This window comes from Drosophila takahashii, chromosome 2R (assembly GCF_030179915.1).
Source record: "Drosophila takahashii strain IR98-3 E-12201 chromosome 2R, DtakHiC1v2, whole genome shotgun sequence".
NCBI classification, from domain to species: domain Eukaryota; kingdom Metazoa; phylum Arthropoda; class Insecta; order Diptera; family Drosophilidae; genus Drosophila; species Drosophila takahashii.
Genome location: NC_091679.1, coordinates 19388545 through 19406171, shown reverse-complemented (window position 1 = coordinate 19406171; position 17627 = coordinate 19388545). Strand labels below are relative to the sequence as shown.

Genomic DNA, 17627 nt, shown 5'->3' with positions numbered 1-17627 from the left:
GGATTCTTCTTCCTCTTCATTATCGGTTAGGATCTCGGATACCTGTTATTTTCCGCACCTATTCCTAGGTATGTCATTGTTAGTTTCTCTGCAAAAATTGTCATGCTTAGTTCGCAGCGGTTTTTAATTTTTAGGTGAAGACGCTCGTATTTATGTGAGACTTTAGCATTGCGCTTTAAAATATCCACTATTTTATCTTCTGCTACTTCACTGGAAAGAAGGGATACTAGATCTTCAATGGCTGATTGGACATCGTCAAATGATTCACCTTCTCTTTGTCGCCTTCTCCTTATCACCTCCCACAAGTCGAACTCATCTTTCGTATCATCGAATCTTTGTCTGAATGCTACAGAAAAGGTTTGCCACGAAAAGAGCGGATTCTTCCGATGAAAGTTCCAGAACCAATCACTGGCTTTGGCTGAGAGCAACAGGTGCAGGTTATCGCAGAGTAGCCCATAGTCGTTATTCAAAGTGGAAGATGTTAAAGACCTCAACCGCACCCAAAAAACAATAGTCATCACTGTGCCCCTAATTAGGTGTCAATGTGTCACTATTGAGTTTCAAATTGTCTCTGATCAGAAGGTCATCAAGTTGACCCTATTCTGGTGTCATTTTAATATTTTCGAAAATTATAATTTGACCCTTTTTGCTGTCAAAGACACTTTTTCGCAGTTACTTGATCCACTTTTGGTATCAACATGACCCAAAAAAATTTTAATTCCGCACCGAAAAAATTAAAACCATTGTTTTTGTTTTGCATTTTTTTAAGATGAATCAATTAAATATTTTATTTTAGGTTATTTTTTTATTTTAATTACATAATACATATACTTTTTCTAAAATAATTTTACTCGTACAAACTGGGTTCCATCCGATAAGATGTGTAAGGGAATGGGCGGTTCTTGTTAATGATATTAAACGGTCTGAAACAAAAATTTAGAAAAGAATTAGTTTGAGACTGAAACTCTTTGGGTAATTTATTTAAGAATAATTGCCTAATGGAATCTACTATAACGGTGTTTACTATTTCTATAGTGCTTACATACGCACATACATATGTACATTAGGGTGGACTTATTTTGTATGAAATTTCTAAGGCCATGCTCTCACCCCTTCATATATAGCCTTTTTGTATCCTTAATCCATTAAAAAAAGAAAAAGTAAAAAATAATTAGTTTTAGGCGGTGCGCAACGGCTTTAAAGTTTATTACGCATATTTCAGATACATCTAGATGCCGTAGACTTAATTTTATATTTTGACAGTATTTTAAAAAGTATCTTAATCACTTTCCCGAGCTTTTTAACAAGGGATGAATTCGTTGATAAAATTCGAGTCCCTGGGAGACAATTACAACTTAAAAATAACAATAATAACGAATAATCAAGGACTTTTAGAGTACAACATATAAATATTACGGTCTCTGAAAAATAAGAGTCAATATCGTTGTATCCTAAGCCAGCATTTCTCTGACGAACATTTTTATTGGCGGACGCAAAAGTAATAGTTAGTCTTCAAAATTGAAAAATAGAATCTATTTTATTGTGAGTCACAAAAAAAAAATCGTGAGTCGGGGATCGAACTCGGACAAAAGCTCTACTGGCTAGGCTACGTCCAACTGCCGAATATGTAGACTGAAGTTATAAAACATAAAGGGTATCAAACTCCGTACTAAACTCGACGTACTTTGCCCAAAATATTGCTTTTTCTAATACTCTAAGCATTTGTATGTACATTGTACATTAGGGTGGACTTATTTTGTATGAAATTTCTAAGGCCATGCTCTCACCCCTTCATATATAGCATTTGTGTATCCTTAATCCATTAAAGAAAGAAAAAGTAAAAAATAAATAGTTTTAGGCGGTGCGCAACGGCTTTAAAGTTTATTACGCATATTTCAGATTCATCTAGATGCCGTAGACTTAATTTTATACTTTGACAGTATTCTAAAAAGTATCTTAATCACTTTCCCGAGCTTTTTAACAAGGGATGTAGTCGTTGATAAAATTCGAGTCCCTGGGAGACAATTACAACTTAAAAATAACAATAATAACGAATAATCAAGGACTTTTAGAGTAAAACTTATAAATATTACGGTCTCTGAAAAATAAGAGTCTTTCTTCTTCTGGCTTTCTTCTTTGACGAAAATTTGTATTGGCGAACGCAAAAGCGATAGTTAATCTTCAAAATTGTTAAATAGAATCTCTATTTTATTGTGAGTCACAAAAAAAAAATGATGAGTCGGGGATCGAACTCGGTTTTTTTTTGTTCGGAGACAGAAGCTCTACTGGCTAGGCTACGTCCAACTGTTAATATTCATGAAATAAATTTCTACTTGACTCTTTTATTCGAGCGAAACCAAAAAGTTGACATGTTAAAATCTGACAAGAAATGGAATGGGGTAAATTCCTAGTTTTACACTTAATTTTCAGCGAAACTTTAGGGCCATTGCGCACCGCCTAAACGATGAAATAAAATTTTTCTGTTTTCGCATAAATTTATTGGACACAGAAACCTACCATTTAAGATGCTGAGCTCAGTTGACCTTAAAGAAATCCACCCTATTGTACATACATAAGTATGTATTGATTAAATTAGGCTAAAATAACGGATCACTCAATGCAGCCATTCTAAATCAAATATTTTGCAAAAATTTAAATTATGTTAAAGACGAGGGGCACACAAAGAAAATTGTTGGCAAATTTCGTCTCCAAAATTAAACCTAGTGTTTTCTCCAGCTGTTGATCCCCAGCCGACATTGGGGCAGATCCGTTTTTCGCTTAAAGCATTTTGGTCGTAGCCTTTCATAGGTATTTGGGTGTTATTTTTTATATATTTATACCCGTTACTCGTAGAGTAAAAGGGTATACTAGATTCGTGCAAAAGTATGTAACAGCTAGAAGGAAGCGTTTCCGACCCCATAAAGTATATATATTCTTGATCAGGGTCACTAGCCGAGTCGATCTAGCCATGTCCGTCTGTCCGTCTGTCCGTCTGTATGAACGCTGAGATCTCAGAAACTACAAAAGCTAGAAGGTTGAGATTTCCCACACATATTCTTTGGCTTCCTACGCAGCGCAAGTTTATTTTAGCCGAGCGCCACGCCCCGTCTAACGCCCACAATCGCCCACTAACGATTTTAAAATGGGTCCTGCGCCCACATCTTTAAAGATTTCCGAGAAGTATAAATGCAATTTTGTTGTGTATATTTATACCTATCGAAATGTAGAAGACATTTTTTAAATCGGACCATTCATTAAAAAGTTATACGCAATCAAAAATTATATATCTATCTCCCTCGCACTCCCTTTAGCTGAGTAACGATTATTAGTCGGGACACCAACCCGACACAGCGTTCGCACTCCCTTTAGCTGAGTGACGGGTATTAGATAGTCGGGACAACAACCCGACTATAGCGTTCTCTCTTGTTTTTTTATGTTTTTAAGGTTTTTGGGGGTTAGATCTGTTCGAAATAAACGGTGAAAAAGAGTAAGAGTTTTTCTCTGCATTCGCTTAGCTAACCAAAATGATATAATTTGCTACCAGAACGGTGGAGTTAAGGTGGGAATAAGGTGAGGTTAGGGGTTACGTTGCGATTAAGGAGGTATTACATAGATTGGGGTAAAAGTAAGGTAAAAGTAAAAGTAAGGGAAAAGTAAGGGAAGGGTGAAGGTGAGAAAGGTAAGCTTCTTTTGGGCTTTAGTGAGGATAAGGTCAAGCTGACAAACAAGTTTTAATAAGAAAAAGTGAAGTTAAAGTAAGTAAGTATAGTAAGGAAAATTTTTTTTCAGGTGAGACTAAAGTTAGGTTAGCTAAGAAGAGGAAAAATTGGTGCTAAGGTGGGCTTTGACTAGGAAATAGTGAAAACAGCATAAAGGTGCTAAAAAAGTGTGCCGAGGGTTAGAATAAAATAGGTGGGGTTAAGGTGAGGTAATATTAGGGTTAATGCGGTGTTAAGGTAAGGTATGTTATGGTTAGAAGGATTAGAATATTAGTGCGTTTTAGGTGTGTTTACTGTTTATCTAAGGTTACGCGGGATTTTACTCTGATATTAATTTGAATTTGAATATATGTAAAAATCAGCATTAAATGCTTTGCTAATAGTAGCGGACAACGTCGCTTCGGGTATTGCAAGTAAAATATAAAATTATAGTAAATTTAACATTTTTGCAATTTGCAAATTAATAGAATGATCTGCAAGGGTATATAAGCTTCGGCTTACCGAAGCTAGCTTCCTTTCTTGTTTTACCAGTGTAACTTACCATTTTTAATACGATTCGGCGAAATTTCAACCAAAAAACTTTTCAAGGTAGTACACAGAGAAAATTATGCAACGTTTTAGGTGCCGTTTTCATATAAAAACGTTTTAAAAATAAAAATGAAAACGTTTTAAAAATGCAAAGTAGAATAAATTTGTATGAAACGTTTTACTTTTTAAAATGTTTCACCCCTTATTTTGCACCTAAAACTTTTGATAATTTTCTCTGTGTATGCTTTTTCAGACAAATAAGAAAACTTACTTTTCAGGCGCCGCCCTTTTCTCCCTTATGTTTTCACAAAAAGAAATTTACTGTATCCGGATTTATCCACCCCCAAATAAAAATACTGAATACACCCCACCCTTAATGTGCCAGGTATCTTTGCCTCAGAGACGACAATGGAGTCTAAGTCCCCGGGCCCAGTTGCCCACCCTTTTATAGCACACGGCTCAAAACACACGCTATTTGCGTTTCAAGCTATCTGTCAATGATGCTAGGCAACGAATTGAAAAATCCAAGCTCAAAAAATTATGTACAATTTTCTGTCTATTTAACTTTTATGGATGGTATCCCAGCTTAAGGTGGTGAAGAAAAAACGAGCTGGCCTGCGGGTGAAAAGAGGTCGGTGGTTGTGGGGCGTTGAAAATTTTTTTTGCCAGCGCCCACATAAAGAAACATAAAATCCTTTTCATTTTGAAATACAGAAAAAAACAGCGTTAGCTGTGAGCCGTCCCTTCCCTATTCGCTCTGAGCTCCGTTATGCTTGTCAAAAGTTTTTTTTTTTTTTTTTTTTTTTTTTTTTGATATGCATAACAAATATTTATTGAAGAGTGTTATGTGAAACTCAATTCACTTTCACCCATGAAAAAAAAATAAAATTAACAAAAAGTGAATAAAAAGATTGGTTACAAAAGTTTAGCAGTGTTGCAGTCTAGGCGTCTAAGTCTGGAATGAGTTTCCCACAAGCGTGCCGTCCAAGTATCCAATTGTCAGATGGGTGCAATCTTTTTAGTCTTCTTCTGTTCATAGGTCTGGAAAGTGTGAGGGCAAGTCTGTTTGTGTGGGAGATGAGTCTTGATCTGTAGCGAGTGGCAGAATTGGTGATAGATTTACAAACAGGATTAATTTTGAGATCTCGAAAAATAGTAGTGTTTCTTGTATAATATGGGGCGTTTATCATATGTCTTAAAATTTTGGATTGGCAGGATTCAACTCTTTTTATAGAAGTGTTACAGGCAGTGCCTTTTTTTCAAAAGTTTACGTTTCACTTCGAGTACGTTGTGTTGTTTTATTTGTTAGTGCTGCAGGAGCTTTATGTGCGTTGAGATTGGGCGAAGCATTATGTGGGATGAGGGTGCTGTGGCGGCTGTTTTGGGGAGGTGCCCTACAAAGCAACCTTTTGATGCAAAGAACACACAAGAGCAATACAAACTACTGCGTCGGTGACGGCAACGGTGTCTCGGTGACTGGTTTCACTACGGCGGGTGTACGGGGAAACACAGTTATGTAAATACGAAAATCCGATATTACGTTTCCATTCGTCGGTCGACAAGTGTGTGTGTGCGCTTGTTAGACAAGAGCTGTGCTTTGGCACTTAAAGTACGAAAGCAGGGCCAGCAGAAGATGCAGAAGCCACCCTGAACGCAAAACCAAAGCACTCGCTGGAAATCCTTTTACTAAAACACTACAACCAAATACCTAAGGAACTGAGCACTATCGAACAAAAAGTTAAAATGCCAAATTCAACGAAAATAAGTGAGAACGCTATAATAGAATAATTCGACTATCAGATACCCGTTACTCAGCTAAAGGGAGTGCGAGGAAGGGGGCGCCATCTAGCAGCTGTTTCATCATTTGCTTTAAAAAATTTTCTTCCAGTGCGTTCAATATTGAAAACCAAAACAATTTTGCACACTCTCCGACGAATACAGTATACCCTTTTACTCTAAAAATCACGGGTTTCACAAAATAAAAAGCTAGCATAGTGCCTCGACTATTAATAACCGTTACACAGCTACCTAACTTTAAAACATTAAAGTAAAAGGGTATATTGTATTCGTGCAAAAGTATGTAACAGGGAGAAGGAAGCGTTTGCGACCATATAAAATATATAAATTCTTGATCAGGGTCACTAGCCGAGTCAATATAGCCATGTCCGTCTGTCCGTCTGTCTGTCTGTCCGTACAAAAGCTAGAAGGTTGAGATTTCCCACACATATTATTGGGCTTCCTAAGCAGCGCACGTTAATTTCAGGCGGGCGCCACGCCCCCTCTAATAACAGACAGACAGACAGACAGACGGAATTGCCCCAGTATATTGGTTTTACTTTTTAATTTTCTATAAATCATCAAGGTAATTAAAAAAAGGGGAATGTCACATTTTAAAGCTTGGTGCTAACCGCATTCAACAATAAAAATAGAAATATGATAACGTGTCTCAAGATGGACAAAAAGAAGCTTTAAAAAAATGCTGACGAAATTGCGCCACTCTCCCCTACATTATTCCTTAAAATAAGTACAAACTGTACTGTATGAGTACAAACATTACTCATTTTTGGAAATTACTTGGATGGTATTTTAAAATGAGTATTGCCATTTCTCAAATTGAGTACTGAAAAATGATGGAATTGAGAAAAAAATTCTCAATCCGAAGAACTTCCTTTCTAACTCACACATTATTTTAAGTGCTATACAGTATATGTTAATTGTTTCATAATTATGTGAATAATAAACTGTTATAAATAAAACAAACTTACTTTTTGTTCGACCCAAGTCGCCTTCTCCTTCTTGTGTTTATGCACGGGCGCACTAACAGGCTGAGCCAAACAAGCATCACATTCAGCAATGTCCAAACCTCGCATAAGATTTCAATTGTAATGCTTGCAATCAATTGGATTTTAAAAATTAAATGGAATTGGGCTGATTATACCATAATAAAATTATTAACAAGAGGGAACGTTATAGTCGGATGCCCCGACTATCAGATACCCGTTACTCAGGTAAAGGGAGTGCGAGGGAGATGGAGATAGAGATAGAAAACGTTGATCACGCATAACTTTTTAACGAATGGTCCGATTTGAAAAATTTCTTCTACATTTCGATAGGTATTGATAAACACAATAAAACTGCATTTTTACTTTTCCAAAATATTAAAATTTTTAAAATCGTATATAAGCGATGGTGGGCGTTAGAGGGGGCGTGGCACCATTTTGAAACAAACTTGCGCTGCGTAGGAATTCCTAGAATCTGCATGCAAAATGCCAATCTTCTAGCTTCTATAGTTTCCGAGATCTCAGCGTTCATACGGACAGACGGACAGACAGACAGACAGACAGACAGACAGACGGACAGACGGACAGACGGACATGGCTAGATCGACTCGGCTAGTGATCCTGATCAAGAATATATATACTTTATGGGGTCGGAAACGCTTCCTTCTACCTGTTACATACTTTTGCACGAATACAATATACCCTTTTACTCTACGAGTAACGGGTATAAAAATAAAAAAAAACGCAGGACTCACCCCCGAAATTCGCGAAAAAATTATCTTCGATGGCCCGCGATTTCTTAAGAATTTACGTGCAAAAAGAAGTTCTCTTGTAATTGAATTTCAAAGTTCCCGGGTTTGCTATAAAAAACAAGTATGCTTTTCATATATGTATATATGTACCCTTTTCCTTTCTTGTCAAAATAGGACTAATTTAAAATTCCAAACATCTGAGTAATTGGTATTAGAGGGAAGTAGTCGTCACAACCGCGTAAAAATTATCCTCGATGGACAGCGATTTCTTAAGAACTCTCATAACCATGGATGACCACATGTGTATTTTTATTATGATAATCAGAAGAAATCGCGGTCCAAGGAGGATTATATATTTAACCTTTTTTTTAGTCTTTTCCACCCAAAACCAAACTTAAAGATTGAATTTGTTTTTCTGAGCGACACAGCGACACAACAACCCTTATTCAGCTAAAACTACTTGTTTAATACAGACCAAGAAAAAGTGCGCCGCAGGCGAAAAAAATGTAAGAAAAAATCGCGCGATTTTTTTGGGATTAAAGAGCAGCTTGGAGAAGATTTTCAGAACTCCACTGTATTCAAAAAGGCATCAAGTCATTCCCTTGTATCGTCGTTGAAACTACCTGCCCTCGAGCTCCCCAAATTTGACGGGAATTATGCTGGCTACAAAAACTTCATTACATCGTTTAAGCAAGTGATAGATCAACATGCAGGCTTATCGAATATTGAAAAATTCAATCAGCTTATCAGTTGCTTATCTGGAGCAGCTTTAGAAACAGTAAGGGCCTTTCAAATTACTCCCGATAACTACCCAAAGGCTCTCGAGCGCCTTAAGGAGCGCTATGATAACCCCACTCTGGTATTTTTAGATAGCATATCATCCTTGTTCAACCTGCCAGCCGTTACCAAACCAAATAGTAACCAACTTCGTAGCCTAATAGATAACGCAGCCGCTCTATATAACTCGCTGAGGTCATTGGGCTCTGAATCCGAAATTGCTCAGGCCATGCTAATTTCAATTATAATGCAGAAAGTTGATCCGCTCACCAGGAAGAAATGGAACGAGTCATTAAGCTTTGCGGGCCTACCCAAATGGAAGGAGTGTATAGAACTAATTGATAGGCATTGTAAATACCTGGAAACCTCCGACCAGACCGAAACTAGTCCAAAAGCGCACCAGGCAGTTAGTGGCGGTAGATATCGCTATCAGCAAGGACAACGTCTAGGGGCAAGCTTTAATTGTACCACTCAGACCTGCCTCTATTGTTCCGATGCTAATCATAAAATATTTAGCTGCCCCCAATTCAAAACTCTAACAGCCCTGCAGCGGTATGAGGTTGCTAAAAGACAATTGCTCTGTCTAAACTGCTTAGGCAAGGGACACCATTTGTCTAAGTGTCCTTCTAGCCTGAAATGTCGTTTGTGCTCTCGATCACATCACACCCTGCTTCATCATGAGAGTGCAAATTTAGCTCAGCAAACCCAGTCGGAACCAGTCACACTCACACAGGCTATTCACATGACCAAGTCATCTTGGCCACGGCCATGGTTTGGTAAGGGATGCAAACGGTAGTTATAGAATTGGTCGAGCATTACTTGATTCATGCTCGCAAGTCAACTTTCTTTCTGATAGTTTCGCTCAAGCCCTTCGGTTACCACGGAGTAACAGCAATATAAATATCTGCAGCATCGGGGACAGCCAAACTCGGATAAGACAACTGGCAACAACAGCAATTAAGTCTCGGGTTAACCATTTCGAACTTGCGCTTGAATTCTGTGTCACTAAGCATATCGCCTATCAGCCAGATGCCGATATAGACACCTCATCTTGGAATTGGCCTCGAAATATTCCACTAGCAGATGATACATTCTATAGAACGCGCCCAATAGATTTGCTGTTAGGAACTGAAGCATTTTTCGACATCATCTCAGTCGGACAAATCAAACTTGGTCCTAGCCTTTCTACCTTACAGAAAACCTTGTTTGGTTGGGTTGTCACTGGTCGCTGCAAACGGGCAGCAACACCGACAACATCGCACTGTTATTCTCTTACATTAGAGGAATCGATTAACAAAAACCTGGAAAAACTTTGGCAGTTGGATAAAGTGGAAAGGGCAGACAAGGTCTTCCCCGAACATCGTCGTTGTGAGCAAGCCTATCTGAAAACAGTACACCAGGAGACGAATGGTAGAGTAGTCGCACAGCTGCCGTTCAAGGATGATCCTTCAATGTTGGGCAAGTCCTACGACCCAGCTCTTCGCAGATTTGAAACACTTGAGCGTCGTTTAAAGGGATCACCTGAAGTCAAGGCTGCGTACGTGGATTTTATGCGAGAGTACGAAGAGCTCAATCATTTAACACTGGTTCCTAAGCCCAGATTAGATGAGCCTCACTTCTATATCCCCCACCACTGCGTATTCAAACCAAGTAGTACCACAACTAAATTGAGTGTTGTTTTCGACGCGTCGTGTAAGACTTCTACTAGAGTATCGTTGAATGACATACTTATGGTGGGACCAACAATACAGAGTGACTTGTACACATTGCTTATTCGCTTTCGGACCTTCAAATATGCCATTACCGCCGATGTTGTCAAGATGTTTAGACAGGTTTTGATTGATTCGCCACATCGCAAATTTCAGTATATTCTTTGGAGAGACTCACCAGAAAACGAGCTGAAAACGTATCAATTGAACACCGTTACCTACGGTACAGCGTCTGCGTCGTATCTTGCCATCCGCAGCATGTTTTATCTGGCCGACTTGTACGGAGCTAATAATAAGGCTGGCTCACAAGCGTTAAAATCATCATTCTATGTGGACGATTTTCTTTGTGGTCATGATGCCTTAGACGGACTTAGGGAAATTAAACGCGAAGTCACTGACATTTTGAATAGGGGTGGTTTCGAGCTAAGGAAATGGCACTCGAATCACAAGGAATTCGTGGACAACCATAACTTGAAACCTCTGAACATCGAAGACAGTACAGTTGCAAGTACGCTGGGTATGAATTGAAACCAAAAAGATGATGTATTTCTTTTTGAATTCACGCATAAAAAGGCAGTCTCGGTGACTAAACGTGCCATACTTTCGATTTCGTCATCACTCTTCGACCCTCTGGGATTGATTTCTCCGATCACCATAACAGCAAAAATTTTGTTACAGAAGTTATGGTTGATGAAGCTGAGTTGGGATGAATCGGGGCCACAAAACATCGAACATGGGTGGAAATCATTCATCGAATCGTTATCGGCACTTCTACACACGCACGATCGATCAGAATGGCAAGATTACTGTGAGATTGCTTACATCGAAATGCAGAGTGGCTCCAACACGAAAACTGTCTTTGCCAAAATTGGAATTGGCAGGGGCACATCTTTTGGCAAAACTGATCTTAAGAATCCGTGGAATCCTTACAAATCATCGGTACAAAATATTCCTACGGTCAGATTCGCAAATCGTTCGATATTTGCTAGGACAGCACTCTGCTACATTATCAACATTCGTGGAAAATCGTGTGTCCGAGATACAGGAGTTCTCTACTGATTGTACTTGGCGATACGTTCCGACAAAGGTCAATCCAGCGGATATGGTATCCAGAGGGTGCACCCCCTTAGAACTAGCCGACTCAATTTGGTTCACTGGACCCTCTTATCTACAACAACCAATAGAAGACTGGACAAAAGACAAACGAGGTCAGATAGATCCCGAAGTAGTCTCATGTGAGAGGCGCAAAGCAGCATTCGTCGCAAAAATATATGACTTGCTCAACTTAGTCGCAAACACTAGCTCTCATCTTCGTTGCCTTCGTATCGTAGCGTGGATGCTTCGGTGAGCAATCTTGCTCAGCAGCAAGGACGAGTTCGTTCAGCGCTACATCAAACATCTTCTCATCCGAAATTATCACGCGGGTCCGAAGGCGTTAGTTGCTCTTCGACTTCGTTTTTGGATTGTAAATGCTCGAGATGCAGCCAGACGCGTTGTTCGATCGTGCATACATTGCGTCCGTTATAAGCCACAGCTGCAGCGACAAATGGGAAAATTCTCCGGTGGAGCGTCCAACAGTTTCAAGACCATTTGCACGATGCGGTGTTGACTTCGCTGGACCAGTCAACATATACATGCGTACAACAAAGGGTTATATATGCATATTCGTATGCTTTGCATCAAAGGCCGTCCATATCGAATTGGTTTCGGACCTTTCAACGGAGGCATTTGTAGCGGCCTTAAAACGCATGATTGGAAGACGCGGACTACCAACCGATATATTTTGTGACAATGCCACAAATTTTGTTGGGGCTTGTACCAAATTGAAGGCTCTCCGCGAATTCTTGTTTAAAACCGAAACTACATCAGCTATTACATCCTTTTGCTCAAACGAATTTATAAACTTTCGATTTATTCCCCCCAGGGCTCCACATTTCGGAGGACTGTGGGAGTCCGCCGTAAAGAGTGCGAAAGGACTATTAAATCGTACTTTCATAAACGCGAGCCTAACCTTCGAAGAACTCAGCACAGTTCTTATCGACTTCGAAGCGATCCTAAATTCGCGACCAATATCGCCACTAGCATCTGATCCTAACGACTTGGAGGCCCTCACTCCGGGTCACTTCCTCGTAGGAAACTCGTTACGTGCGTTGCCTGAAGACCCGTCCAAAGGCGAAAACATCGACAATTTGGAGCGTTGGAGAAGAGTCAGCGCAATAAAGCAACATTTTTGGCGACGATGGGTCAATGAGTACGTATTAGAGCTGCAGATGCGATCGAGCTGGAACAAGGTGATGGACAACGTAGCCATTGGAAGCATGGTCATCGTTCATGAAGACAACGTGCCTCCACAACGCTGGATAATGGGTCGAGTCGAAGCTACTACGTCAGGCAAGGATCGTCGAGTTAGAGTGGCTGACGTTCGCACATCCAAGGGCATCATTAGGCGTCCTATACACAAGCTGGCCCTATTACCTGTCTGTTGAAATTCACGAGCGTAATTTCAATGGGGCCGGGATGTTGGATCAACACAGAAACATTTCTGCTACAACATATATAATCATTTCCGATAAACTTATGAATTGTATTTAAACCTCGCGCGTATCATTCTTGCATTTTTTATTCACCGTTCACCATTCTTGTATTCACCACGAGTTGGCCGCTGCGCCGACACGAAAATGGTCATTATTAAAATCACGATCGCCCAGAACACACACAATTCGCAACTCGAGTTTCATTTTTATCAAAATCGATAAATTCGACCTAATCACACCGCCCAAATCACAACCCCGGCAAGAAAACGCTCTTGTCCCTACAGTTCGTAAATGTTGCGCATTACAATGTTTAGGTACAGTTTTAAGTGCTTTCCCCCGCTTTTCCCTCAATTATGTTTATATTCTGTTATTTACTAATACTTCAAGATTTTAAAAATGTTTTCATCAGCTGCCGAAACGTGCTTATGCACTTGTGCCATTAAAAAATGCAACCTAACCTCATTTATTTTAGCAGGTCCATTTAGAAGAAAGTTTTTTTTATACCCTTGCAGAGGGTATTATGATTTCAGTCAGAAGTTTGCAACGCAGTGAAGGAGACGTTTCCGACCCCATAAAGTATATATATTCTTGATCAGCATCACTAGACGAGTCGATCTAGCCATGTCCCTCTGTCCGTCTGTCCGTTTCTATGCGAACTAGTCTCTCAGTTTTAAAGCTATCGCGATGAAACTTTCCCGAAAGTCTTCTTTCCATTGCAGGTAGTACATATGCCTGATCGGACCACTATATCTTAAGGCTTCCATAGGAATATTCAAACAAATATAAGAAAATTCATTGTAACTTTGTAGGAAGCAGGCGTTTTGATTCTTGACTACTTAAAAACAAAATTGAAATAGAAACGCTGAATCTGGAATCCCTGGAATTTCACCAAGTGAGCATTACTGTATCTGCAAGGGTATATAAGCTTCGACTGGCCGAAGGTAGCTTACTTTCTTGTTATACCTACTTCGGGTTATATTTAAAAATATGCTTTTTATAAAACCTCTCGAAAAAATTATCTAAAAAAAAATCCGTCGGCAAACCGTCTACCTGGCAGTGTTACCAATTAGCTAGAACTTTATAATACCAAATTTGTCCAAATTTCGGAGTTAGTTATCGAAATGTCTTGTTAAAGAATTATTTATTCAAATGAACCTAGTATTGTAGTTAAAAATGAAACTTATTTCTGGTAAAAATTTCATGGTAAAAGAAGTTGTAGTTATAGAGAAATTAATAAAAACAGGCCGCCTTTTGCACAAAATTGGCATCACTGTCGTGAAAATGTCCTATTTTTTCCGGGTAAAACGCCGGCTCTGAAGAAGAAGATATGTAAGTAAACAAGTACAAAATTTTCAGGGGTAAACATAGGTCACCAGCGCAAGACGCTATATTCTTGCGATTCATTCGCGATAATATCGACATTGCCAAAGGATTTACTCGGGGCGACCGCGTTCTGGTGACCACCGCATGGTTAAGGTTTGGAAGAATTGGAAGCAGTCGATAAAAAAAAGATTGCGACCAACAAAAAAGAGACCAGGGCGACAGGAGGTGGTCCCTTTCAAAAGGAAGCATTGACGGCTACCGAGGACGCCATAGCAGTCGCTATCGACCTCTACCAGATGGTAGAAGGAATAGCCGGGGCTCAGGCTTTCGGGTTAAGCAAGGAAGAAGAGCTTAATATTAATACAGCCTTAAAGAACGACATTTAAACAATTGACAAAAAGCTATTTAACTATGGGACGATTCTTGCCAACTTATAAAAGTAAATAAACAAACGCAGCCGCTGCAAACAGCTGTACAGGGCTGCAATAGGTAGCCTGTCGGGTAGTTAAAATTTTTCATTTTTATACCCGTTACTCGTAGAGTAAAAGGGTATGCTAGATTCGTGCAAAAGTATGTAACAGCTAGAAGGAAGCGTTTCCGACCCCATAAAGTATATATATTCTTGATCAGGGTCACTAGCCGAGTCGATCTAGCCATGTCCGTCTGTCCGTCTGTCTGTCTGTCTGTCTGTCCGTCTGTCCGTCTGTATGAACGCTGAGATCTCAGAAACTACAAAAGCTAGAAGGTTGAGATTTCCCACACATATTCTTTGGCTTCCTACGCAGCGCAAGTTTATTTTAGCCGAGCGCCACGCCCCCTCTAACGACCACAATCGCCCACTAACGATTTTAAAATGGGTCCTGCGCCCACATCTTTAAAGATTTCCGAGAAGTATAAATGCAATTTTGTTGTGTATATTTATACCTATCGAAATGTAGAAGACATTTTTCAAATCGGACCATTCATTAAAAAGTTATACGCAATCAAAAATTATATATCTATCTCCCTCGCACTCCCTTTAGCTGAGTTACGATTATTAGTCGGGACACCAACCCGACACAGCGTTCGCACTCCCTTTAGCTGAGTGACGGGTATTAGATAGTCGGGACAACAACCCGACTATAGCGTTCTCTCTTGTTTTCTTTTATTGTGTGCAATATACGCTTTAAACATATATTATTTTTGTAATTTTGCAATAAAAACATAAATTAAGTTTAAAACTTATTGGAAAATAGTCAAACAAGTCAAATAAAATTCGATAATTATTAAATATTTGATATTTAGTGCATGCATCCAGCCCTGGTCGTTTTTCGGTAAATTTTCCGAAAAAAGCATATCTTTCGAATTCCTGTGACACCAACAGAAAACCAACAGAAACCGGCGACGGATTTGGGGACGGTTGGTTTGGAAACCAACCCATCAAAACCGTAGGTGTCACAAAATCTATAGAGTTTTCTAGAAGTTTCGGAGTAAATTTGCTCTGATTTTAGGAACATTTGCTTCAAGGGCTACTATTCGGTTGGTTTAAAATCGTGTACTTGATTTTCAAACGGTTCCTGTGTCACCGAGATTTTCTTTTGGGGGGGAATTTAGTTGGAAGGCATTTCTGTGACACCCCCCATTGTATTCGTGCAAAAATATGTAACAGCTAGAAGGAAGCATTTCCGACCGTATAAAGTATATATATTCTTGATCAGGGTCACTAGCCGAGTCGATATAGCCATGTCCGTCCGTCCGTCCGTATGAACGCTGAGATCTTGGAAACTATAAAAGCTAGAGGATTGGTATTTGGCATGAATATTCTTGGAGTTCCTACCCAGCGCAAGTTTATTTCAAAAATGTGCCCCGCCCCCTCTAACGCCCACAATCGCTTATATACGATTTTAAAAATTTAAATATTTCGGAAAAGTAAAAAAAAAGTTAAGTTTAAAGTGAAAGTTTTCTATCTCCATCTCCCTCGCACTCCCTTTACCTGAGTAACGGGTATCTGATAGTCGGGGCACCCGACTATAACGTTCTCTCTTCTTGTAACATACATTTATCACTATGGACGGCAGTCCATGTAGGGACGAAGCGCACAAGGAAAGTGTGCGAAGGCGACTATACTAATATACACGAAGAAATGAAAATCTGCTGTGATGGTCCGATCATAATGAGTAATACACCAATCGAAAGGTATCGCAACAACTATCAGGATTGCATACCAAGACTTTAAGAAAATCAATTGCCTTGGAAGAAAGAGCAAAGAAAGTAAAAAAGTTAAAATTTCGAATTTGGAGCTGTTGGGGCGGGTGGGGATGAGGGGTCATATGATAAAATCCGACGCTCCGTTCAAAAGTTATAGCCAAAAGAAGACTTTCTTCTTCTTCCCCAAATAAAAATTTACTTCTGTTTGTCAGTTTGTGAGTTTGTCAGTTTGTCCCAAAACGTTGGTTTAAAATCCTGGAAATTTTATATGGTGTTAAACAGCTCCATATAAAAAACATTAGTTCTACCACTTTTGGAAAAAATCGCTTTTTTAGCGGGAAAAAAGCTACAAATGGCTAAATTTCGTAAGTTCGTAACTTCTGAACTACTAAAGCTAAAGTAGGTTTAAAAGGCATTTTGAAATACTTAAACACTTTTTAACTTAATTTGTTTTAATACAATAGTTGTTGCGTCGGCAACTTAAATATCGCCGCCGCGACCATGCATCTTGTCCCATTCGCACTCACAATTCATCGCCCCGTACTCAACGCGCCCAAAACCGCGGTGGCGGCGATGCGCCCCTGCAAGATCGCGAAAATTTTCGAGAATTTACCGCTTCGAAGCCGCGGTACTGATATCTCTTTCTCTCTTGCACGTCTCCGCTGCCAAAGCCACGCAGTGAAGTTGAGCAGTTGCAAAAAGTTGGCGAACGGCGTAGACGTGCGAGCAGACAAGGAGAGCACAAATGTAAGATTATGTAAATGAATTAACACAAATGCTAACATGAAATAAAGATTTCTGTTTGGTCTCAATGTGGCTCAACATGACCAACGACCAACAAATCAAGCAGTACTACAGTTTGGTAACAGTACCAGGCGTCCAGTTGCACCCACGGCAGATAATAAGTGCTGATCAGCATATTCTACATAGTCAATTTCAACGGTTGACTCGATGTCTCACTGACCCGCCAAGCGGTCAGCACATTCTGCAGTGTCAGCCGATCCAACTCCCGTAGTCAAAACATACTGACCTACTCCAGAATACAACCCATTCCACTATTCTTTACTTTTAACTTCCTCATCTCCAAGTAGTATATAACCATCTACCAAGCTCACAATAAATCAGTTATCAACACATCTTATAACTCCGCGGTCTTCCTTTCTGCCCTCCGGGAAGAGGTATAAGAGTATACAAACTTATATTGATCCACAAGCCACGCTTGGGATCAAACAATTTCAGTTGTTATTTTTCTGATCGACTGTTTCACAAATTGAACTACTCGAAGTCTGTGTTTTACGTGGAAGGAACGTCTCTCGCA

At 39.6% G+C, this 17627-nt stretch overlaps 1 protein-coding gene across 2 annotated transcripts in view; it reads right to left on the bottom strand.

Annotated features, from left to right (window-relative positions):
- Positions 1-762: 762 nt before the first annotated feature.
- Positions 763-17627, bottom strand: part of LOC108054391 (uncharacterized) — a 132625-nt gene continuing 115760 nt past the window's right edge. The window contains exon 2 of one of the 2 annotated variants that reach the window (XM_070212189.1): positions 763-923. In XM_070212189.1, the coding sequence (XP_070068290.1) occupies positions 915-923 (9 nt within the window). In that variant the 3' untranslated portion in view covers positions 763-914. The remainder of the gene's footprint in view (positions 924-17627) is intronic. The other variant, XR_011417745.1, reaches the window with a different exon arrangement.